The 24,030-nt window shown below is 42.5% G+C and overlaps 1 protein-coding gene and 1 long non-coding RNA gene across 3 annotated transcripts; both read right to left on the bottom strand.

The window, feature by feature from the left end:
* Positions 1–1,127: 1,127 nt before the first annotated feature.
* Positions 1,128–11,537, bottom strand: LOC115569009 (uncharacterized). Of its 2 annotated transcripts, none has more exons than XM_030396858.1 (5): positions 11,400–11,537; positions 4,283–4,394; positions 3,050–3,251; positions 2,458–2,772; positions 1,128–1,976 (listed from the first exon to the last, which is right to left on the bottom strand). In XM_030396858.1, the coding sequence occupies exons 1-5, from the start codon at positions 11,499–11,501 to the stop codon at positions 1,838–1,840; spliced, it is 870 nt and encodes a 289-aa protein (XP_030252718.1). In that variant the 5' UTR covers positions 11,502–11,537; the 3' UTR covers positions 1,128–1,837. The 2 variants fall into 2 exon arrangements, with proteins under 2 accessions (XP_030252718.1, XP_030252725.1); XM_030396865.1 differs by lacking the exon at positions 11,400–11,537 and adding an exon at positions 4,651–4,830.
* A 249-nt stretch (positions 11,538–11,786) lies between these two features.
* Positions 11,787–22,869, bottom strand: LOC115569061 (uncharacterized). Its single transcript, XR_003981480.1, has 3 exons — positions 22,853–22,869; positions 12,364–12,458; positions 11,787–11,976 (listed from the first exon to the last, which is right to left on the bottom strand). It is a non-coding gene; the product is annotated as an uncharacterized LOC115569061 (long non-coding RNA).
* Between the last annotated feature and the right edge of the window lie 1,161 nt (positions 22,870–24,030).

Below are 24,030 nucleotides of genomic sequence, written 5' to 3'. Positions count from 1 at the left end.
ACCTACTAGAAAGACGGCAGGTTCTTTGCATCCACAATTTTCCTAAAAATAAAAATAATAATAAACAATGTTCATGTATCATTACATTGTGTCTTTCTTTCTCTCTTTCTCTGCCATCATGTGTTCCATCAGCACCCTAAACATTTGCCTCTCTCAAAGCTACATGTGCTGCTCGATCTGTGAACTTTATTGACAATTTCATCATTTTCCGGGAGATGGATTTTTGCCTTAACAAGTCAGCAAGCGTTGTTTGTTGTTTTACTCTGTGCATCACACATCAGTCCCTCCTGCCAAGGACGAGAGGCGAGACAAACCAAAACAACCGATAGGAGTCCAAGTGAAGCCTGGACATCTCGCCTCCACGCACTGTTGTTTTGTGTGCTCTGTTTGTTTGATGATTTATTTGTGAATTGTTCATTTTTGAGCCTGTGAAGCACTTTGGTCAACTTTGACTGTTTTTAAATGTGCTATAGAAATAAACTTGACCTTGAGGACAACATCCTGAAGGAGAACTGCTACGTCCAGAGATAAGCTCTGAACATAGAAGACCACTGAGCCAGGAGGTTTTAGGAGTTCAATTAATTTTAGACACAATTTTTAATGTCTTTGTCGTATCTTCATTAATAATCCACTGTCCACACAGGAATTGGTCTTTCCAAAAGGTCTTTACTGAACCACTTGCAGCATGTCTCATGTACAACTCTGCTACGTGCTGAAAGCCTCTACTTCTACTGCAGGCATAATATGAACCTTGGCCATTTTAACGGTCTCAGTCCGCCCTCTGCTGGACTCTTATAGATACTTTAACATAACACACATGATGCTCTCTGCAGGGAGTATCACTGTAACCCATGTCAATAGTTAAGTATGCTCACATCAAATGATTAGCTGCGATACCACAGTCTTTTAATGTCATTTATGCCCCTGTAAAGCACTTGCCTTGTCAACATCATCACCAGCCCTAAATGAACAGCTCATATGTTAAATGATGTGAACAACAGCTGGAAGTTTTGTCTGGTTTTCCTGTTTCCTTTCAACTTCTGCCCAGTTTCTATACGCTTAGACGTCAAATATCCTTTTTTATAAAAACTGTTCTGTAAAAGTGTAAAAAGAATGCCACTGTAAAATTCTGCAAATTCATTTATTGAAAAAGTACTTTTTAAATACAACAGGATTTACTTCAGAAAGACAATGACAGTACAAAATAACTTAACGAATAGATTGTCATCCAGATTTAATTCAAGTACTCTTGATAACTCAATGCAATTTAATGTCAGCGTTGTTCAAGTTTTTAAACAATGCTGCCATAGAATCCAAATATTCTGTCATCTGCTGTGAAACAGAAGCTGTATTTCTGTCATAAAAATATAGAAGTTCTTCATTATTTACAAACATTTGCAGACCGACTCCCCGAGATGATTGCAGTAATTAATTTGCTGTACATTCACAGAACCGTAGTCACCTATTATTATAATGTCAAAGATTCGTATAAATCAGTCACCAAAGAAAATTATTCATACAGTATGAAACAAACAGAAATCCAAACAAAACAGAAACAGTCACATGATATTAACTTGAAACATAAAACTTGGTACTCAGACAGACAGGAGGCAGCACTTCACAGGAGAGTCAAGATCTTCAGTACCCAAGTGAAGTTTACATGAAGACAGCTAACCACATGTTCTCAAGTTGGCTGCTTTATAGCTAAACTCTGTTACCTACCATGAGCTTGGAAGTTGACCAGCTGGCTTGCATGTGGGATGATTTAAGTGGTTAGCCAGCTAACACAATGACCATCCACATCGTATCAGGACCGGCTCACACGCATGAATAGATGCTACTGAATGCTGTCCTTTTGCAGGAGTCCACATTCCCTGAGCACGGTACTGACATTCGGTGTGAAGCGGGCGCCGTAGCTCAGCAGTCGGTCGTCATAAGTCAGCTTATCCTGTGTCAGCTTGGGTTGTTTTGCATGTCTGCACAGACAGAAAGCAGACATGACGTTTACAAACAGTGAGAGGTGAGAGGAGCCACTTTGGTGGATTTGCATTTGAGAGATTAGTAGACCCACATTACATGAGCAACACCTAGATAGAAGGGGTATTATTATAAGGTGCGGGGTTCTCCCCAGACGGTGGAACAGCGGCGCTGCGCCGCTATACCGCTAGGTCAGCGCCGCTATACTCCGTGGGTGGCGGTGATGAGCGTGTCTTGTGTTGGTGGTTAAGCAATGATGTAAACGTAATTTGATTAAAAAAACTAAAATAAAATTTTCTTGAATGTGAATTCGAGAGCTATATCAAACACAGTGTTAAAGGACTCAGATTCCTGTAGACGGGTAACTGCTGCATGTAAACAAACTGACGGCCAGAGCAAATGTGTGAGTGGCTTGTTTCAAATGCATGAAATAAATATCAGAAGACAAATCATTGCAGAAGCGGGTGTGCATGAGTCTACCTCGTGTGGTACATCCGTGCTATATTCCTGTCCACCCAGGAGCAGGCTTCGAATGTTCCTGGTTCCAGCAGCCCGTGAACCGTCAGGGTGAACACAGCTCGAGGGTTGACAATGATCTTGAAGTCGCCGTAACCACTTTCAACTGGCTCGTGGTACAGGTGAGTCAGGATGTTCACCCCAGGCACATTCTGCCAGTTGGAGGGCATGAAGCTGGGACGAGTATCTGTGACGGTGTTGGGGAACACGTTGTTCTGGAACATGAAGCACTGTTTGGCACCATATTTCTCTTCCAGCAGAGGCAACAGCTCTGACCAACTGGTGATAGAATGATTACAAATATGTATTGGTAGCGTTTTAAAGGCCGTCCGCCTTAGCAGCATAAGCAGTATATAAACAATTAATCAATACAAGTTGAATTGCCTTGTGTCTAATAATCTTATATACATCAACTTTCCCTTTCAGTAGTAAGAGTGTATTTCATACAGTTAGTGTACTGTAACAACTCAATAAGGAATGTTTTTTAACAGCAGGCATCATTTTGCAGAGCTGACAGTAGATTTATCAAAAAGACACTTCATATAGAAAGAGCTACCTGAAGACTTTCTGGGGCAGAATGAGCTCGTCAATATCATGCAGGGCCACGTATCTGGACTGATACATATATCTGTAAAGACAGTCATGGAGAACAGGAATCTGGCCGAAGTAATGGATTTCACCTGGACCATGTTCAGGCAGCCAGCCGCGAGACACATTCAGAAATCTGGACAGAGTCCAAGGAATCACCTCCACCAAACCTGAGGAGGAGACATGAGAGGATCAGATCACAAGAACAGAAAGTATTTCACAGACTTATTTACAGTCTGCAAAATAAGTTATCGAAAATGACTTTTGTATTATGTCTTAGCATGTTTTTTGACCCAATTGTTTATTTGTAATGGCAGAGTTTGCCATTCCCAGATTCTTCTTCTACCAGAACTAAAATGCCTTTGTACACATGAAGGATTCACGGGAACGATGCAGCACTGAATGACACGCTGCTGATTCTGACATCAGCTCACTCTCCTACAGCAGCTTTATCAGAGCTGAATTAAGATACTGCTTATTCTGTCACACCACATCCTGCTGATGCTGCTTCAAATGAAGTCACTGAAATGGTGAACATGCTGTGGTCTCTACACCTCACTTCCATATAGCTCTGTGTGCAATTCAAGCCAAAGTCCATTTATTCCTATGGGAACCTCCATGATCGATGTGTTTGCAAAACTAATCCTTCTGTTTTCTTTTCAGTCTCTACATGTGCAATGTGGAAGGCTCTTTTATATTGACAGGAGAATTGAACCCACAGAGAATTATTAGAAACTCTGCAGCTCTGTGACGCCTGTTAAGTGTTTGTTCAGTACCACTGGTAGAAGTAGCAGCAGATAGCGGTTTTTCCAAGCTCTGATACACCCACTGTACACACACATATCCGGTTTAAGAACAGGAGATTTCAGGTCATTGGATATGGTTACAACCAGGGACAAGTTCCAGCTAATGAAGAAACAAACTGCGGCCACAGGCATGAAAATCTTTGTACTTGTTTTTGTCTGGTGGAACTTTTGTACAACATCTTGACCTAACATATTGCAGCTCGTCCATAAAAGTCCTGCAACTCCTCTCAAAAGGGCAGAAGGAAGGAAGTCATGCATGGAAAAGGGTGGCTGTTTAAACAATGGCAGTGAAAGGGAAAGTGTGTATGATGGTTGGACAGATAGCAATACCCCTGCTGCAGTTGTGCAGTCACACTCATACATACAAAGCATATTCCACCTCCATCATACTCCACCTTTGTGTGTGTAGTAGTCCAGTATTTGCTGTGTCTCAGGACTGCTGCTGGTCTTATAGACGACGACTCTGTCCACGCCCAGTAACTGCAGCGTCTCCAGACTCTGGACCAGCTACAGTACAAACACCAGAGGCATGTAAGTTCTAAAGTGCATGACAGGCAGAAAAAAAGCAGAATGTTTTTTTCCTAAAACTAGTACTTTTTGTGCCTAAACCTAACCACACCACAACTGATGGACAACATATGTCATAGTATGTGAAATGTTTGGCTGCAAGCTTTAGTTTGAAAGTTGAAGCAGACGTTGCATATTACATATTGTTGCCAACTCTATGTTGACGCTCTGCAGTGCTAACTTTGAGGCAACTTACCAACTGTTGTATTTGGCAAGTTGGGAGTGAGAACATGTTGGAAAATAACAGCATATAAGCAGGCCTGGATCAAGAGGGCAGGGGCCCCTGGGCACAATTCTTGGATGCCCCCACGCACACACACACCAGTGTTTCCCCTATATGGATTGTAGAGTAAGCAGATTGTATTAGTAAACTGGAGACAGTGTTTCCCCCAGATTTGTTTGTAGCAACGGTGCTCTGAGTCGGTAACCTAGCAACACTAGGGGCCCCGGGGGCAAGAAAATTTTGAAAAATAACCCTTTTAATGGTGAGTACTGGTGAGAATTTTGAAAAAAAATTCATTGCCAGAATTTCAGAATCAGAATCTAAGATATGAGACAAAACAGTATAGAAGTTGACATCGCTGTTTGAAAATAGGTTAACCTCTTGAGCGTAAGAGAACATTTTTACCGTTATTTTTTTAGATTTTTTATAGAAACAGAATCTGTTTGAGAAGTCAGTTGGCCACATGACATGGAAGCTATCGTGAAAAAAAAAAAAAATTCTGCATATTAATATTCATATAAAATAGAGGAAGCTCTAAAGTACAATAGAACGAGCTGTGTCTCATTTCTCCGGTTTACTAATAGAATCTGCTGCTGGTTTGGAGCCACTGGGTCACATGACATGGAAGATATTGCAATTAACTGCAATCATTTTGTATCCATATATTTCTGCTAAGTAATTTAATGACGGTCCCTAAATCAGTTGTCAGGGATTCAGCGGCTCTGGGAGGTGAGCTGACCATCCTCGTGCTGCTCAGACTGGGTGAACCTCAGTAAAGACGCGGCTGGACCCGAGTGAATATCCGCCGAATACCCAACCTGAAACTAACTTCACCCGACATCGCCGCAGACCCCTGACGCATTGTACGTGACACGACGCGGGTGGGGCGCACTGAGGACAGTCCGCCCCGGTCGACAGTTTTTTTTTTTTCTTTTCTCAAAGCTTTATTTCAAATCACAATATGTCATACATTTCAGTTTGAAATGAAATTCACATCAATTTCCAAAGAACTCATTTGAGGAAAACATTTGCTTGCATTTAAAACAGTACAAGCTTATAACATATTCAACAGGTAAAATAAAATAAAACAAAATAATAATTACAGGGGTTGACATTACAACAAAATGCTTCAGCGTGTTTAAGAACACAGGACTGTAAACTCAAAAAGCAAGAGACTGACATTGTTTCATACAACTCGTTTGTGGACTGGTTTTCCTCCGATAACACCTTTAGGGATGTTATATAGTTTTTAATTTCATTCTTAAAACAGTTTATGGTTGGTTTGCTATATTATTCCATTTATTCTTGTGTATATGATACTTTCCCAGAAGGAAAATAATGTTCACCATTTTGGATACCTTTTTTGACAGACCTTCCATATAGATCATCACTTGAGATTTGTTAAACAAAGAATTGTTAATCCCAATATTAAACCATCGATAAACATCTTTCCAAAACATCATTGTGATTGAACAAGAGAAAAAAAGGTGTTCAATTGTTTCTTGTTCTGTCATGCAAAAAAAAAAACACGGATTAACTTCAAAATTGAACCTTTTCCTTAGAGTTTCAGCAGCAGGATAAATATTATTGATTAATTTGAATTGAATTTCTTTTACCTTGGGTGGAATTGGCCATTTAAGATAGCTACAATAAGTCTTTGTTAATGTAACTTCATTATCTGTTATCTTTATTTTCGTTGACTTTTTGATATCATGGAATAGCTTTTCTTTAAACACATTTCCAAGTACTTTGTTGTTACATTTTGTTTCACCAAATTTCAATTCACCAATTTTTAAATCAGGTAGTTTAACAGACACATTTGAATTTATGAGGATATTTTTAATCATGTATTTTAAGGGAAGTGGAATAGCTCTACTGAATTGATTAAATTCTCTATAAGAGCATTTTAAATGAAACTTTTCTACAAATGAATTAAATTGCAACAAATTACCATTTTCATCCATCAAGTCAGTAACATATAGAACCTTTTTATCATACCATTCTTGTTTAAATAAAGTCTTCCTGATAATCAATATGGTTCTGTTATTCCACAAGGTGGAGTTATGTGGTGTGAAGTTGTGAGTGAGCATCATTTTCCAGTAGAGCAGTATTTGTTTATGGAAGTCAGACAGTTTGATTGGTAGTTTAGTTATTTCAAAGTCACACCTTAACAAATATTCTAATCCTCCAACATTTTGGATAAGATATTTTGGTATGTGGAACCATATGGAATTTGGTTGTGTCAAATGAGCTTTTATCCAGTTCAACTTTAGTACACCTATCATGGATTCAAATTCAGCAGCTTTCAACCCACCATGTTTATAGTCTTTAACCATCACAGATTTTTTAAGGTAGTGTGTCTTATTTTTCCATATGAAATTAAAAATGATTGAATTTACCTTTTTAATTATTTGGGGGGGAACATAAAGAGATTGACAAGGATATACTAATTTTGATAAACCTTCTGATTTTGTTAATAAGATTCTGCCAAGAATAGAGAGATCTCTCATGAGCCAATGGTTGAGAGATTTTTTCATACTCTCTATTTTCTCTTCAATGTTAAGTTGTTCTCTCTTATTTCTATCTTTAGACATTACTAAACCTAAGTATTTTAATTCAGTTTTGACAGGAATGGAGGCTATATTTGTCTCAGCACATGGATGAAGAGATAGTATCTCACATTTTTTCAGGTTTAGACATAATCCTGAAGCTTTGGAAAAGACTTATAATATATCTAAGGCTTTTTCAATTAAAGATTTATCCTTTAGAAAGATTACTGTGTCATCTGCAAATTGACTTATTCGATATTCATATTCGAAAATGGTGATTCCTTTAATTTGGGGGTGATTTACAATTAGATATGCTAGCATTTGTGTACATAAAATAAATCATTTTGGCGAAATAGGACAACCTTGTCTAATACCACGTGAAATCTTAATTTTTGGTGTCATTCCAGGGTTGAGGGAGATGTAACTGTAAATATCATTATAAAACATTTTTATGATCTTGCAGAACCCTTCTCCAAATTCAAGTTTTTTGAGCACCATAAACATAAAATCATGTTCCACAGTGTCGAATGCTTTGAAAAAATCTATGAATAACACAAGACTATCTGATTGAATGAATGATTGATAGTCAATCATATCTAGAATCAGTCGAATATGGTTGTGAATATGTCTTCCCTTTATAAAAGCTGATTGATACTCTTCTATAAGTTTTCCAATTACATGCTTTAAGCGATTTGCATAAATTAAAGCAAGAAGTTTATAATCATTGCATAGTAAGGTAATTGGTCTCCAGTTGTCTAGCATCAACAAATCTTTTTGGGGTTTTGGTCGTAAGGTTATCAAACCTATTTTCATAGTAGGGGACAAACTTCCTTTCTTAATACATTCAAAAAAAGCGTTATATAGTAACTTTTTTATATCCGCCCAAAAATGTTTTAGGAATTCAGATGTTAAACCGTCTATCTCTGGTGACTTACCGTTTTTCATTTGTTTTAATGCATTTTCAATTTCTATTACAGTTCATTCTTCTTCAAGTATATGTTTGTCTTCTACATCCAGTTTTTTTATGTCTTCATTGATTTTTTCAAATAAAAAGTCACAATCTGATTTTTTAAATTTTGATTTGTATAAGTTACAATAAAAGAGACAAATTTCATCTTGGACTAATTTCTGATCTTCAATTATAATATCATTTGTCATAAGTTTACTTATTTTTTTCTTAGTTTGTCTTTGTTTTTCAAGTCCAAAGAAATAAGTTGAACTTTTTTCACCCTTTTCGATCCATCTAGCTCTTGATCGAATATAAGCTCCATTTGCCTTTATTTAGTACATGACATCTAATTGGGATTGCAATGACTTTAATTCAGTAATGTTGTCTAAGGATAATTGTGTAGTACTGGTTAATGAATTGATTTTGTCAATTAGATCCTTTTGCTTTTGTTTCCTTATACGTGACAGTTTTTTACCTGTCAACTGCTATTTGTTTGGTCTTAAACTTAAACCATTCCCATTTACTGATATCACTCATGTCTAACTTTTCAACCTCCAAGATAAGAGACTTCACCTGATCACAAAATTCAACATTTTGTAGGAAATCATTGTTAAACTTCCAAATATTTGGAGAATTCATGTGTTGCTTGGATGTTAATAAGTTTAGATAATCATGCAGTGGTCTGTGAGCGGAGAGGCTGATATTTTACAATCTGAAATATCATTACATAACTCACATAATATCAGCCAGTAATCTAGTCTTGAACATTGGCCGTTTCCTGCAGAGTTATACAATGTATACTGAACTGATGTTGGATTTGATGTTGTCCAATAATCAATTATGTGTGTTGTTGTACATAAAGACAGTATAGTGTCACTGTATACAGGTTGAGAATTCCTATGAGGTAGTCGGTCTAGCCATGAATCTGGGGCTATATTATGGTCTCCTCCCAATATTACTTTATCTGAATTATATGTTATTTTCCATTCATTTATAAGTTGGCTTAATTTCGCATAAAAGTTCACATTGATTACTTGGTTGTCATAAACACATATTAAAATAAAAAATTTGTCGTTTGTCTCCATTACCACCATTAACCAGTGACCTTCAGTATCTTTTTTATGATCAATTATGTTACCTGGAAATCTATTGAATAATATCATGACTCCTGCTGAGTGTGATGTTCCATGTGCAAAGAAGGTGTAATCCCCCATTGAATTTTCCAGAATTTTTCATCAGTCATAACAGAATGAGTCTCCTGTAAAAAAACACATTGCGATTTTTGATCCTTACAAAACAAAAAAATGGCTTTACGCTTTGTAATGTTTTTCAATCCCCTAACATTCAATGACATAAAAGAAATTATGGTTGTTTTAAATGCACTTAACTTCATTTTTTTTTCTATGCAGGAATGAACATGTTGTCCCTCATAACATCATATCGACAATATAGAGAAAACAACTTTGAAATTGAAGTCCTTAAACCCCTTTTAGCAGTTAAATCAGTTAAACTTTCACCTGGTAAGATTCATACTTACAGTATGTGTTTAAACAAAATACCTGAGAGTTTACTTCTGTAAACATCAATTCATCTTACCATGTTACTGAATTTTTTCTCTGTATAAGCATAAGGTGCCTGAGTGTTTGCTTACTAAGCAGCAATTAGGGGTCAATTCTGCGTCCGTCAATGAGTGCCTATCCTTCTCTTAGGGAGGCCTTTTTTCCGTTTCTTCTTGCTTCTTGCACCTTGGGCCACAGCTTAGCACAAGCCTCACGATCTTATTTTGAGAAGTCCTCCTTGAACTGAATGTTCATCTCTCTGCACACTCTTGCCTCTCTTGATCTCCTCCATACTTCATCACGAACAGTTCGCAAAGCAAACTGGATGATTACAGGTCTGGGCATCTTGTTGGTAGCTGCGTCGTTCTTCTTTCCCAAGCGGTGCACTGTGTCTACTGACTCACGGAGTTTCTTCACTGACAGCGGGATTACTCTTGTAAGGATGCCGATCACAGTCTCTCTTGTATCCTCTTTGACTTTTTCAGGAAGGCCCATCAGTCTAAGATCCCACCTTCTCTTATACCTGGCTTGCTCCAAACAGGTGACGGATTTTCTTTTTTCCGCAACAGCATTTCTTCCTTCACTTTGCTTATTTCTTCCTTGTTTACTCTCACTGCTTGAGGTCAGCTTCCATTCGACTTTCAAAAGTTTTCAGTCTGTCATCTTGTTCATCAAATCTCTTTATCAAAGTTTGAATTGCATTCAAGATGGTTTCATTTGTAATCTCAACCGGCTGGTCTCTCTCGTCTTGATTCCTTGGTTATTTTTTGGGGATTTGGGCTGGGCAGTGGTGTGTGGTTATGAAGCCTTTTCCCGTGTTCTTCCTCCATCGCCTCTACTTCTTCAAGTTCTTCTTCATCACATGCCTCTCTCAGGGCCGTCAGGTTGTAGTCGTGCTCTGTTAGTGTTTGAGCTATAGCCACTTTGCTAACGTTAGCCATCTCGTTCACGTTGTAAAAAAGAAAAAACAGAGCAAAAAAAATAAGTCAGCCTTGAAAAAACAAAATTCCGTGGGGCTCAGGAGTTGTTTATGCAGTTCTTTTGTGCAGTTGTTGTTGTTTTTTGTCGAAGGATATATGTCTAGGACAGTTTCAAAACTTTAAAATCGGAGCCTGCAAAAAAACGCTACCGCTCACTCCACCATCTTAACTCCTCTCCCCCCGGTCGACAGTCGCGCCGGGATCGAGGGGGAGAGAGGGCGTATCGAGCCCCAGGAAGTGGCGAGGTCCGGGCGGGGGGTCGCTGTCACTCAACTTAAACGGTGACTTGGAGAAATTATACAAATAGCAGTAATGACAATATTAATCGCGTTTAAAATAACTTAGGGTGAGTGCTTTCACTGTGTGCAACTTAAATTCGCCATTCGCCACCTACAAAAATCATGTCTTTTTTTTTCTTTTTTTTTTGCGGAGGTGCTGACGCTCATTGGGCTCTAGGTGCATGTGGGCCCCTGGGCCTGTGCTCATGAAACCCATTGGGTAATCCGGCCTTGCCTATAAGTAAATAAAGCTGATGGTAGTTTGAGTTTGTCTTATTTCGTCCCTCAGCATTACTAATTTCTTCCTGTCTTGGTTAGGTTACTTTTACCTTTTAATGCCCAATTTGACTTTTAAGAAAGTAACAAATTTGAAAATAATTGTAGAAATCAGTCCAATCTGATGTCACCTGCAGCATGTTGTTGAAGTCAAACATGGTGGAGATGCAGACAGTGAAGTTGTAATGAAAGGAGTCACTTTCTGTCTTCTTGTTCTTCACCTCCAAATACATGTGATCAGGTTTTTCTACGTCAGATCAGAGAAGAAACACAGACAACCACATTGATTCTGTAAAAGTTGAGCAGTTCAACAAAGTCATGACCAGAGAATACATGCTTATGTATGAATCAAACACTGCTGACAGTGAAACACTGTATATATCGCTGTATATGTGTTTCATGGTGCCCTAAGATTTTTCAGTCCCGGCCTCCATCCCTCCAGCCCTGTTGCTAGCATGCTACAGACCTTATGTGCAGAACTTTTCCTTTAGTACCTTCAGAGTTGGCTGCAGAGGTCACAGTAATATGAGATGGGCTTTCACAGCCGGAGGGCAGAGGACACATGATGTCTGCAGTCCCATACGCAAAGCCGAAGTGATCGCTGTGGACGTTGCTGGAACCTTCAGATTTTCTCAGTTGCCCCTCACAACAGAAAACACAACGATATTCTACCGTCTCGCTCCTCAGCACCACTGCAATAACACGAACCTGGCACCAGAAAACACAAGTAAGGACTTTATTACAACACAACAGGGAGCATGTAAATGTAAAATCTACATTTTATTCTGAAGGCGTTAAAATAGTTTATTCTTATTTTGCCTAAATAATTTATTTTACTACACTTTAAAACACATTTACACATAATCTTATATCTCTGTGTGTGCAACAGTCTTACATTGTTTTTATTGTTCATATTTCAACTATTAGTCAATTTGTCATTCACCAGTGAACATTTGTGCTAAACTGAAGGATGCTATACAAATAATACTGTAATGATTGATTAATTACGTTGGTACGTTACACAACCCTTTTGCCATATTTGGCACCACGGGGGGTAAAACGTGGTACGGTTGGTGACCTGCCCTCTTCACTGACCTCCCTTCTTCCTGTGCGGTGCTCCTGATACGCTGATACCAGAATTGTTTTCGTCCCCTTGACTGCCACAAGAGAAACTTGTTGTCCTGGAGGAGCTGCAGGAGTGAAAAATGTTAAATGAGTTGGTGCTTGGCATGGTGAAAGGCTGTGGCTGCACACTTCTCTGCACACACACCACAGCAGCAGTAGAGAATGTTCAGGGTGAGTCATAACACGATAAAAGGATAATATTTCACACAACCTGGGTCTTAGTGTGGTGGCTTTGGCTGGTTGAGTATGTTGACTGACAGTGTTTTTAAAAGTGCAAAAGATCCGGGCACAGTTTTTGTAGGAGGTGGTTTATGTTAGCAGCCTGGTTTGACCAGCAGGAGTGCTTTGATTGTGGTTTAAGTGTCATGCTGATAAAGCAAATACATCCTGTGTAATGCTTGAAGACACAGACAGACTTCCGCATCATGTCGTGAAAAACATAATTAAGGTTGTATTACATTTTCCTCAACATGTACGTATTAGCTGTAGCAGAACAGCATTAACAGATATTTTTAGTGCACAGGTTTGAATTATGCCCAACAGGATCAAAACGTTATATAACTGAGCCAATCACAATGCTTGTTTACAGTATTACAACACTTGACGCTTTCATTTCAGTAATAACAGCACAATAACGTAAGCAGCAGTTCACTGAGATGTTGCTGTGGTGTAGATATCAAATACACGAGCATTGATAAGCTCTGGAATAGACTGTAAAATATAATTGACTCCAGAAAAATTTTGAATTGAAGCTTATATGGCGAAGTTTTTTTTTTTTTTTTTTTTTTAAATGTTTATTTGAGATGGACATAGCAATTACATTGGACAAACCATATGCATTGTTTAAGTGTTTTAGCACAAGTGCTAATTCACAACACTTGTCCATAGGCAGCTTTTGAGAAGATAGAGCAGTTAGAAAATAGGGCAATTAAAATAATAAGAGTGGAGAAAGAAAAAAAAAAAAACAGGCAAAGATAGGAGAAAAAAAGAAAAGAAAAAACAGCAACAAAACGAGAGAAAAAATATATCAAAGAAATACAAGCAAGTTTCAAATAAGGGACATAAAAGGCAACAGAGCAAAGGCAATATGAGCAAACAGTAACCAGTTAAGAACTATTCATGTGTGCACTGTTGATTAGATTAAAAGTTTCAGGAGCAGGACCACACCTCAACAGCGCCAACTTCCGATATTCCTATAAATAACCACCTGACCCTCTCCTTGTCTTCGCTATCGTATTCTGTGCTCTTGCACCCAAAAACGAGATCACGCGACATTGCCTCGCCCGAGCATATCGAAACTTTTGTACGAGCAAGAGCAGGCTCTAATCACCTCATCATGGACTTCGTATCACTATCCCCGTCGGACGATCTTTCAGACGAGATCAGGATCACCATTCATCTGAAGCCGACAACTTTCCCGTCACCTCTGTACCCGAGACCCCGATTCCAGTGGCCCTACAGCCGGCTAGGACGCGAGCGAGTCCGAAGAGCACCAACTTCGTCTCATCCATGGTTCGCATCCCGCCTGGTTCATCTCTCCTCAACATCCAAGATTATCATAGTTCGTCCGACGACTCTCCCGTGTCTCCCAGCCCACCTCCTTCCACAGCAAAGAGAGGACGAGGAAATTCCGGAACAGAAAGTCACCGTCGCTGCAGTTCGCCACAGTTTGCCGACTCCTTCACCTCCAAGAAGCGAAGCCTCCTGCCATTGTTCCGCCAACACAAGCCGAACAACTCGCCGGTCGCAACGTCTCCACGCCTCCACGCTCCGGTGAGTTCCCCTGACCGGCTTTCATCTTCTGCAGTCACCGATTGGACAGTAGCCACTCCCCACAAAACTTTAAACGACAAATGAATTCTGTTTAACCGAATGGACTATAAAGCCAAACTTTCTTCACACGCATGTGAGCTTCTTGCGTCAACACCAGCTCTCTTCCGGGTGACGTCATCACGCGCACGCAACACACCGTGACGTCGACGCTCCTGTTAAAAGGGACAGTACAATTAAATACTACAGCCCAAAGACAGCAGAAAACAGAAAGTGCAGCAGCAAAAGTGGAGACAGAGATTCTCAGCCAGATCAAATGACTCTAGAGTTTCTGCTACCACCTCTTGTCATCACTCCACTCCAAAGGGAGTGCCCAGATGGATTTCAGGACCTTCCAATCACCATCAGGATTTTCATCATCGACACCAGCAACCTACAACATGGTGCCCACTGCCATCCAGTTCTAGCCACCACAACAGCCAATCTTTGACAAAAAAACAAAAAAAAACAAAACTCATGGCTGCTCGTTCCGTTAACACCAGATCGCTTCCAGGTGACGTCATCAGGCACAGCCCTACAGGCAGTGATGCCTACGCTCTTGTTAAAGGGACAGTACAATCAAATAACACAGCCCAAAGAAAACAAAGAGCAGCAGCAAAAGCAGAGACAGAGATCCTCTGCCAGATCAAACAACTCTAGAGTTTCCGCCACCACTTCTTGCATCACTACACTCCAGAGGGAGCGCCCAGATGGATTCCAGGACCCTCCAACTTCTATCAGGATTATCATCATCAGCTACAGCAACCTACAACCTCAAGGGCAAACGCCACAGTGCCCACCGCCATCCAGTTCCAGCCATCACCGCAGATAACCTTTGCGGGGGCTCCTGGCACCGGGATGCCAGCGCCCCCCGCTGCTTTTTCCAACAACCACAGCAGCTCGCTTCAACCGGGGCTCCTGGCACCGAGATGCCAGAGCCCCCTGCTTCCTGTTTCCAGCAACCACAGCAGCTCGCTTCAACCGGGGCTCCTGGCACGAGATGCCAGAGCCCCCTGCTTCCTGTTTCCAGCAACCACAGCAGCTCGCTTCAACCGGGGCTCCCGGCACCGAGATGCCAGAGCCCCCTGTTTCCTGTTTCCTGTTTCCAGCAACCACAGCAGCTCGCTTCAACCGGGGCTCCTGGCACCGAGATGTCAGAGCCCCCTGCTTCCTGTTTCCAGCAACCTCAGCAGCTCGCTACAACCGGGGCTCCTGGCATGAGATGCCAGAGCCCCCTGCTTCCTGTTTCCTGCAACCACAGCAGCTCGCTTCAACCGGGGCTCCTGGCACGAGATGCCAGAGCCCCCTGCTTCCTGTTTCCAGCAACCACAGCAGCTCGCTTCAACCGGGGCTCCCGGCACCGAGATGCCAGAGCCCCCTGTTTCCTGTTTCCTGTTTCCACCAACCACAACAGCTCGCTTCAACCGGGGCTCCTGGCACGAGATGCCAGAGCCCCCTGCTTCCTGTTTCCAGCAACCACAACAGCTTGCTTCAACCAGGGCTCCTGACACGAGATGCCAGAGCCCCCTGCTTCCTGTTTCCAGCAACCACAGCAGCTCGCTTCAACCGGGGCTCCTGGCACGAGATGCCAGAGCCCCCTGCTTCCTGTTTCCAGCAACCACAGCAGCTCGCTTCAACCGGGGCTCCCGGCACCGAGATGCCAGAGCCCCCTGTTTCCTGTTTCCTGTTTCCAGCAACCACAACAGCTCGCTTCAACCGGGGCTCCTGGCACGAGATGCCAGAGCCCCCTGCTTCCTGTTTCCAGCAACCACAACAGCTTGCTTCAACCAGGGCTCCTGACACGAGATGCCAGAGCCCCCTGCTTCCTGTTTCCAGCAACCACAGCAGCTCGCTTCAACCGGGGCTCCTGGCACGAGATGCCACAGCCCCCTGCTTCCTGTTTCCAGCAACCACAGCAGCTCGCTTCAACCGGGGCGCCTGGCTCCGGGATGCCAGTGCCCTCTGCCACCTGCTTCCAGCAAACACAGCACCTCACTTCAACCGGGCTCCTGGCTCCGGGATGCCAGCGCCCTATGCTACCCGTCTCCAGCAATCACAGCAGCTTGCCGTAGCCGGGGCGCCCTCCGCCGCCTACTTCCAGCAACCACAGCAGCTTGCATCAACAGCAGCACCGGGTGCCAGCGCCCTACGCTGGATGCAGGGAGCTTCCATCTCCAGGCTCAATCAGTCCCAGCAGCTCATGTCGGCTGGGGTCGTCGGCACCGGGATGCCAGCACCCGTTCTTCCCCCCAGCAGGCAACCACTAATTCACTTTATACACAGCTACCCACACTGAGCTGCACCTAAACCAAACGAGAGCTTCAGCCTTCACTCGCCTGACGTCGGCAGCTCCACAAGCACCCATACCTCCAAAACAGGTGTCATCTACCCCTTCTGTCATCTTTCCTTTAATAAAGGGGGTAGATAAGAAAGGCAGGCCTGTCATGCACCAAGGAGGTCGTTTGATTTACAATGGCTTCAACAGTACCGGATGCACCATGTCCCAGTGCCGCTTCCTCCACCTTGCCCGCCCTACATGCCCGTACAACCTACCTCGCCGAAGCTAGTTTCTCATAAAGGACTTGAAGAAGGTTTTCAACCCGGACTTCCACACAATCATCCATCTCCTTCGAAATCAAAAAATCTTCAGTCGACCACACGCTCGCTAAGGAAGTTAAGGGAAGTTTTAATTATCGGACTGTTTGCCCGTCCTCCATTTCCTAACTTCCGCATCAGCCCCTCGGTATCGCAACCAGCAAATTCTCCGAAGAGAAGCGCATCATCATCGATCCTTCAGCACCCCTCGGCAGTATCACCCCCAGCATCAATAGCTTGACCCGAGCTAACCCGAGTGAGGACTTCTCCCTTCACACCACCATCAACCAGGCTATCGCCCTTATCAAACTCGCTGTGAAAATGTCGCGGCTCTCTTCAGCATCCACTGGCGTGGTACATATTACTTCGCCGTTAGGCTCACCTTTGGTTGCAAAGCAGCCTAAACTCTTCAACACCCCACCTGAAGCCCTCGGCTGGATTCAGTCTAACAACCATGGGATTCCATTACTCGTCCATCCTTGGAAGAATTCTCATCATTTCCCCCCACCTCATCACCACCCGCTTCCGGCCTGGTTACCCTGACTTCAGTCTCCTCCGACCTCGGGTCCCATCGTCGCAGAGAGAACAGAGGGCCCCTCCACATCCCTTGAGTTCCTCAGAATCGCTCTTGACACAAACAAGTTTTAGGCTTCATTCCTGGTCGGAAAGCTCAAACGAATCTTCCTCTGCGCCCTGTGACACACCAATCATCAACTTCTGTCCCTTCTGGGCCACCTCAACTTCGCCTTACGCACATGCCCCAAGGGCGAGCCTTTATCTCCAACTTACCATCCATCGCTTCTTCCGTCCCATCACTCTTGACCTCCATCTCCCTGGATAGCTCGAGCCTTGCTGAAATCTGTCCGTGACTTAACCTTCTCACCTATTGGAACGGAATCGCTTTCTTTTACGACGACCAACCGACTCACCCGCACAACATCCATCTATACATCGATGCTGCTCCTTAGGCCAGTTTTGGGGGTCTCCACAATGGAAGATGGTTGCAGCAGAATCGCCCCCGGAGGTCGCTAATGAATGCCAGAAGTTCAAAAGCTTGGCATCTCACGCAGATACCTTCCCTACACCAGTAGGCGTCGACATTCAACTCGTAAATCCAGAGCTAACATCCCTGATAAGCGACTCCCAGAGCACCATCAACAACAGCCCGTCACCCTCAACCCTCTCTTCGTACTGGTCAGCTTGGAAAAAACTTTCATGACCAATACAACACAACCTGTTCGTCATTCGATCTCATCACGCAACTTCTTTCAGTACTCACGCCCATTCCACCATGACAATTAATCACATCATCAAACTTACCTTAGGGGTATCAGCTTCTTTCTAAGACAATAACTGGTAGTTCGTTAACAGTTTGTCAAGCCATCACCATTTTCCTCTCGCCGCCGATTGCAGTTAATCTGCCTTCACACTATCCGTTCCGGGTACGGCACTCCTCGGGTCACCCGAACCCTACGAGCCACGTTCTTGCTTGCTTTTCGCTTTCCTGGTGCTCCGAATTCACCACCTCAATCATTCACATCGACTAAAGCCGCCATGCATGCATTTCAGACTCGTCTCGCTTTTCAGACCATTGTTTTCTATTTAAAGCTAACTAAAAGCAATTGATCTGGTCCGCCTACACCCATCTTCTAATCCAAGGTCCAATCACCACCGAATCCTTTCAAACCATTGCTAACTTCTTGCAATTCTGCTAATGTCAGAGCATAACCATGACAGATTGTCTCTTCATCAGTGCTTTAAGTGGGAAAAAATAAGTGCCGGTACTCCCCTTATACAACTGTTGCCAGGTAAATTAGGCGGTGGGCGGTCGGTTCCAGCAGATCATTAAGTGATATATTCAAATACTGGAACATGATGCTGATTTTTAAAAAGAAAATCATTTTATTGAACTTTCAACTTTCCAGACAAATTATGTTTGTTAACTTGCATGTGGCCCACGGGAGGTCTTCGGGGGGGCAGTCCTCAAGTAACATACAGGCTGATGCACAAGGTAACTAACTGGCATCTACAATTCCCTGTGGACACACACATCAAAGACAGACATGGATAAGAGATGGAGAACAGACATGGAGAAAATTGGAAAAGCCATGTCGTTGACAAGTAAACTGATTGAATGACATACTCCTGTGTTTGTTTCTATCATAACAAATCTGTAGACAATGACTGTCTATTATTTTAGACCTAAATATATATTTGATTACAGTGTAACTTAAATGGGCAAATACAAAGATTTAAGAGGACCAACAACATTGATATTATTGATGAATAAGATCATAATATACTTACACAAATGCAAACAAATCCTGGAAAGAAGGTTGACGTACAAGGCAACTGGTACTGCACATACCCTGTGGACACACACATCACAGACAGACATGGATAAGAGATGGAGAACAAACATGGAGAAAATTGAAGAAGCTATGCAGTAGACAAGTAAATCAATTAAATGGCATACTCCTGTGTTTCTATCATAACAATATATATAATTTTTTTCCAGACAAATGTTAAAAACTACTAAGCTTTTTTGAAGCAGAATTCATGGCAATGTTGCTGTTCTGGATGGCATTATATTGTACAGATGTGTCAAAAGAAGTGGAATATGAGTATATAAGACAATTGTGATTATATTTCAACCTACTTACAAAAGGCTCCAGCAGGTCTTGGGGTCATCTTTGCTTGAACGGCCTGGAGCTTCACATTCCCTCTCATCTGCGCTTCGTCTCCCCTTCGCCAGCCATGACATCACATAACTTTGTGGACTGAACTGTTCTAAAGGTGGCCCATTTGATTTCAGAAAAATCAGGTTTGAAAGTCTGGTAACAGCAAGTGAGTTCCTTTTGTCTGTAAGAATGTTGTTCATGCAACTGAAGGCTCGCTCACATTCACTGGTAGACACAGCAATGGTGTGGACAGCTTTTAGCAGAGGCTTCAGAGCTTCTGGTGTCTTGGATCCCCTCAGCTCCTTGTATTCCCGAAATCCTTGTATACTTCTTCTCCTCTACACTTTTAACCTGTCACACAAGCGGAGCACCTCTTCTTCACCATGTTGTATGTCCAGTTCTCCCTCAGGCCAAGTGTCTGGCTGTAGAGCCTTTATGTCTGTTGTCAGTTGACTGTCACCTTTGTGTGAGGAGCTCTTTTGTGTGCTGACATGAGAGGAAGTTGTTGGAGACATCCTGCATTTAATATTTTCAGCCATGCTGCGGAAGAACTGTCCTGCGTTGATCTTCACAATTCTCAGATTTTCATGCAGGGCTACATTCTTGAAGGACTCCTCTGTTCGAGCTTGAAGAACACTTTTTGTGTATGGGCCTGGTAAGGAAATCATTGACTCAAAGACTCGAACCTGTCGAGCCAGCAGCTTGTCTGCTTCAGGCAGCGTCAGGTCTCTCTTTTGGAGCAACCTTGACAGATCACTGAGTTCTGTGAGGGCATCATACATCACACCAAGATTGAAAACAAAGGACACTGAGGTGAAAACATCATTGAGTCCCTTGTATTTCGCTCTCTCTGTTGAATCCCTTGTAACATCACTGGCAGCACTGGAAAAATGCGCCTGAAGAGCTTTGTAGCTTTCCCATACAGCTTTCACAGTCCTCTCACTTGATGCAACCCATCTTACTGACAAAATCTTACGTCCAATTGAAAGGAGATGTTGATCAATAGTCTGTGCACAATCACACAGCTCTCTTTTGTTTTTGGGTGAAGCATGATAGAGAGTGTAGAGCTTGTCAAAAAAAATCTTAAAATGGTTAAGTCCACTGACCTCCTTGACAACATCGCCAACTGCCAATTCCAGACGATGATTTGAGCAGTGCCACACATACAGGTGTGGAAATCTGGTGCAAAGTTGTGTAGCAACTCCGACTCGTCTGCCCAGCATTACTGATGCTCCATCACATCCAAATGCCACAAAACACTCATCCAAGAAGTGGTCATCAAAGCCATTTTTATGAAGACATGCTAGCAGTTTCTCTGTTATATCATTTGCTGTTGTCCCATCCAACTCAAGCAGGTCAAAAAATGTTGTGTCTGGCTCTGCGTTAGCAATAGCTGACCGCAAACACACCACCAGTACAGACTTTCCACTGATTGTGGTGGATTCATCAATCAACACACACAATTTTCGTCTGTTCTTGACTATGTCATCAGCTACTTTTTTCTTCATCTCTGTTGAAACATGATCGATGATATCAGCACATGTGTTATTTGAGTGAAGAACTCGACCCATGTTGACTCCGTTCAGCTCCTGCAGTCTCACATCAACTGGCATATCCGTAAATGGACGTCCATGCTTGCCAATTTTGTACGCTGTTCGGAACACTCTGCAAGTAGTATCATACTCAGTCCTGTGCATATCTTGAATGTGTTTTTGTATTTCGTTGCGTGACGAGATTTTTTCTATCTCTGCTGCTTTTATGTGTGACTTAGAATCTCTGTGTTCTTTAATCTTCTTACGCAAAGACAACAGTTGTTTTGCCTTGTCAGCTCCAAATGCAGAGATTAAACATCCACTCCATTCATGTGACAACCTCAGTCCCTGTTGTGTTTGTGTAGCAAGGGAGTTAACTTTACTACATACCTTGCATCCAAGCCTTTTGTCTTTACTTATAAGCCACTCATTCTGTGAGCAAAAATACATTATTTGGTCCTGTGACCAGCAGTCTGGCCATTCTTGTCTTGTGGGGTTATTGTTGACATAACTGGCAACAGGTGAATCAGTAGCCCCCTCTGTGTTAGCAGGAGCGCTACCGTTACTGCGAGCTGGCTGCTCTTCACTTGCAAAATGAATGCCTGTCTGTCGTCCTGTGTCATCCTCACCGTCACCGGCCCGGGTTCTCTTTTGTCCTCTTTGGAGCCACGCCAACATTTGTAACTCGGTTCACTAAACCATCTGACTCAAACAAGCGGCAAATCAAACTTGTTTCGACTGGCGTTGATGTTGTTACTCTGCGTCCGCGAGATCTCTTCCTCTTTACGTGACGTCCTTTCCAGCACACTCGACTCGCGAGACCTCCTCTAGCGAGGGGCAGGAGTGCGGTGCGTACCAGTGCACACTGGGTAATGTAGTATAGCCATAGGAGTATGAGTTTCACGAATCGCAAAGAGAGAAATAGAACAGGACAGGGTACTAGGAGCTGATGAGAAGTCCCGGTACGTCGTAAAAAGTCCTGGTACGCCAGAGGCTAAAATTGAGAAGTGCCGGTACTCCGTACCGGTGCGTACCAGCCCACTTAAAGCACTGCTCTTCATCTCCGAATTCAGAAAAATGGCTACTTGTTTCTCGTTTCACCATCACTTTCGCCACGTGCTCTCGTTGTCTGGTAATTTATGCGTTAACTACTCCAGACATTCCTTCAGGATTAGAGCAGCCACTTCAGCCTCCCGTAAAGGCATCCCAGAACACTACATGCGACCCATAGACCGCTGGTCCTTCCAAACGTTTCACCAATACATCCGTTCAGATCTATCTTGTTGAAGGTGTGGTCCTTGCTAGTGGATTGAAGCTTATATGGAGAAGTTTCAGGAGCAGGACCACACCTCAACAGCGCCAACTTCCGATATTTCTAAAAATAACCACCTGACCCTCTCCTCGTCTTCGCTCTCGTATTCTGCGCCCCTACCCCCCACCCAATTTCTCTCTCCCTGTTTCTTCTTTCCTTTCTCTCCTTCGTAGGACCATGAGGGGGTCCGTCGCTGCCCGAGTGCGGCGGCGGATTCTCTACAGAGCTTCCCTAAAACGCACCCGAAGTTTCATAATAAATCGTTTAAATGTATCTTGTTGAAGGTGTGGTCCTTGCTAGTGAAATCATCTTATAGGTGTAAATGTTAAATAACAGATGAAAGACAGTGAATGACTTAATGGTGAATCAAGAATGATCACTAGAGAGTTTTAAGAACAGGAAAAAGGAAAATAGATTAATGAAGAGCAGCTGAGGACAACAGGAAGAGGAAACCTCTGACAGATGTCAGCAGATATCTAACACACCCAAAATCTTCAACAGTGAGCAGCATTCAGTAATGCTTCATTTACCTGGTTGTCCTGGACCATGATGTACTGGTTCTGGCGAAGGCACTGGATTCTGTTGCTGCATGCTCTGAGTCGGGGACCGGTGAGGCCTGCACATCCACAGCAAAGGATTTCTCTGATAAACATTTTTCTTAACAAGACATTTTAAATAAATTTTAAGCACATATGCAAAGAAGCAGTTGTGTATAATAAAAGTACAAAACTTGAGATTGTTGCTCAACTTAGAGCCAAAAGTCAGCACTCTGAGCTGGTGGTGCTTTATGTGTCAAGTAAAACGGGAAAGGAAGTTGATGAAGAAAACACTCATATCGCGACACCAATGAGTGTTAATCTTAAACGAGCAGATGAAACCCAGTAAGGAAACAAAGTGTGAAGAAGCTAGGAAGCATTAGTGTCAGTCTATCTCTTATAACACATTCTGAGCTACAGAAATTATTCAGAGACGCTCCACAGTGATTTTCAGCCGCTCCATGATATAATCAGTTTTTAACACAGACTTTGGAATTAATGGCAAAACAATAAAACCTTAATTAGCAGTGACCAGAATGTGACCAATCTCTACCTGCTGTATTTCCTGTCCTTCACTGAGGCCCTCTCACATGTGTACACTTCTGAGATTTTCCATTTTGTTGCTTTCTCCGTCAAGTGAAACTTTTTATTGCTGCTTTCTCGGCCACAACTTGTAGAAGAGATTTTAATTGTTAAAGTTAATATTCCTGGTAAAATAAAGGTTAAATAACTAACTAAATAAAGTGTATGACTCAAGAAAGTCTGACTAGAGATGACTCATCTCAGTATTTACCAGTATTTACCTAAAAGGAAATATTCTCCCTTCTCCCAGGGAGCCGCAGTAGTAAAACAAATACAGCTTTGTAGTGAATATAACTGGATCAACCATTCAGCTGCTGTGGTTTCTTCCATTTACTCAAAAACTATAAGACCCAAACAACCTGCCCCCCTGCAATACAGCTGTCAGATGACAGATTTCTGAAACGTCATGGTAAACAAACTGCAAACAAAACCTGTCATGTCACAGGGTTATGTCTTGAAAACTTAGGCCACAAACTAAATATAATGCTCAGGAGCTTTTACAGCAGGCAAAGATTGCACATGTAACTTCACACAACTGAGAAAACAGTATTGCGCGTCACAATAACACATGGCTGACAAATACTACTGGC

This window comes from Sparus aurata, chromosome 2, assembly GCF_900880675.1.
Source record: "Sparus aurata chromosome 2, fSpaAur1.1, whole genome shotgun sequence".
Lineage (NCBI taxonomy): Eukaryota > Metazoa > Chordata > Actinopteri > Spariformes > Sparidae > Sparus > Sparus aurata.
This window is presented reverse-complemented; position numbering and strand designations above follow the sequence as displayed.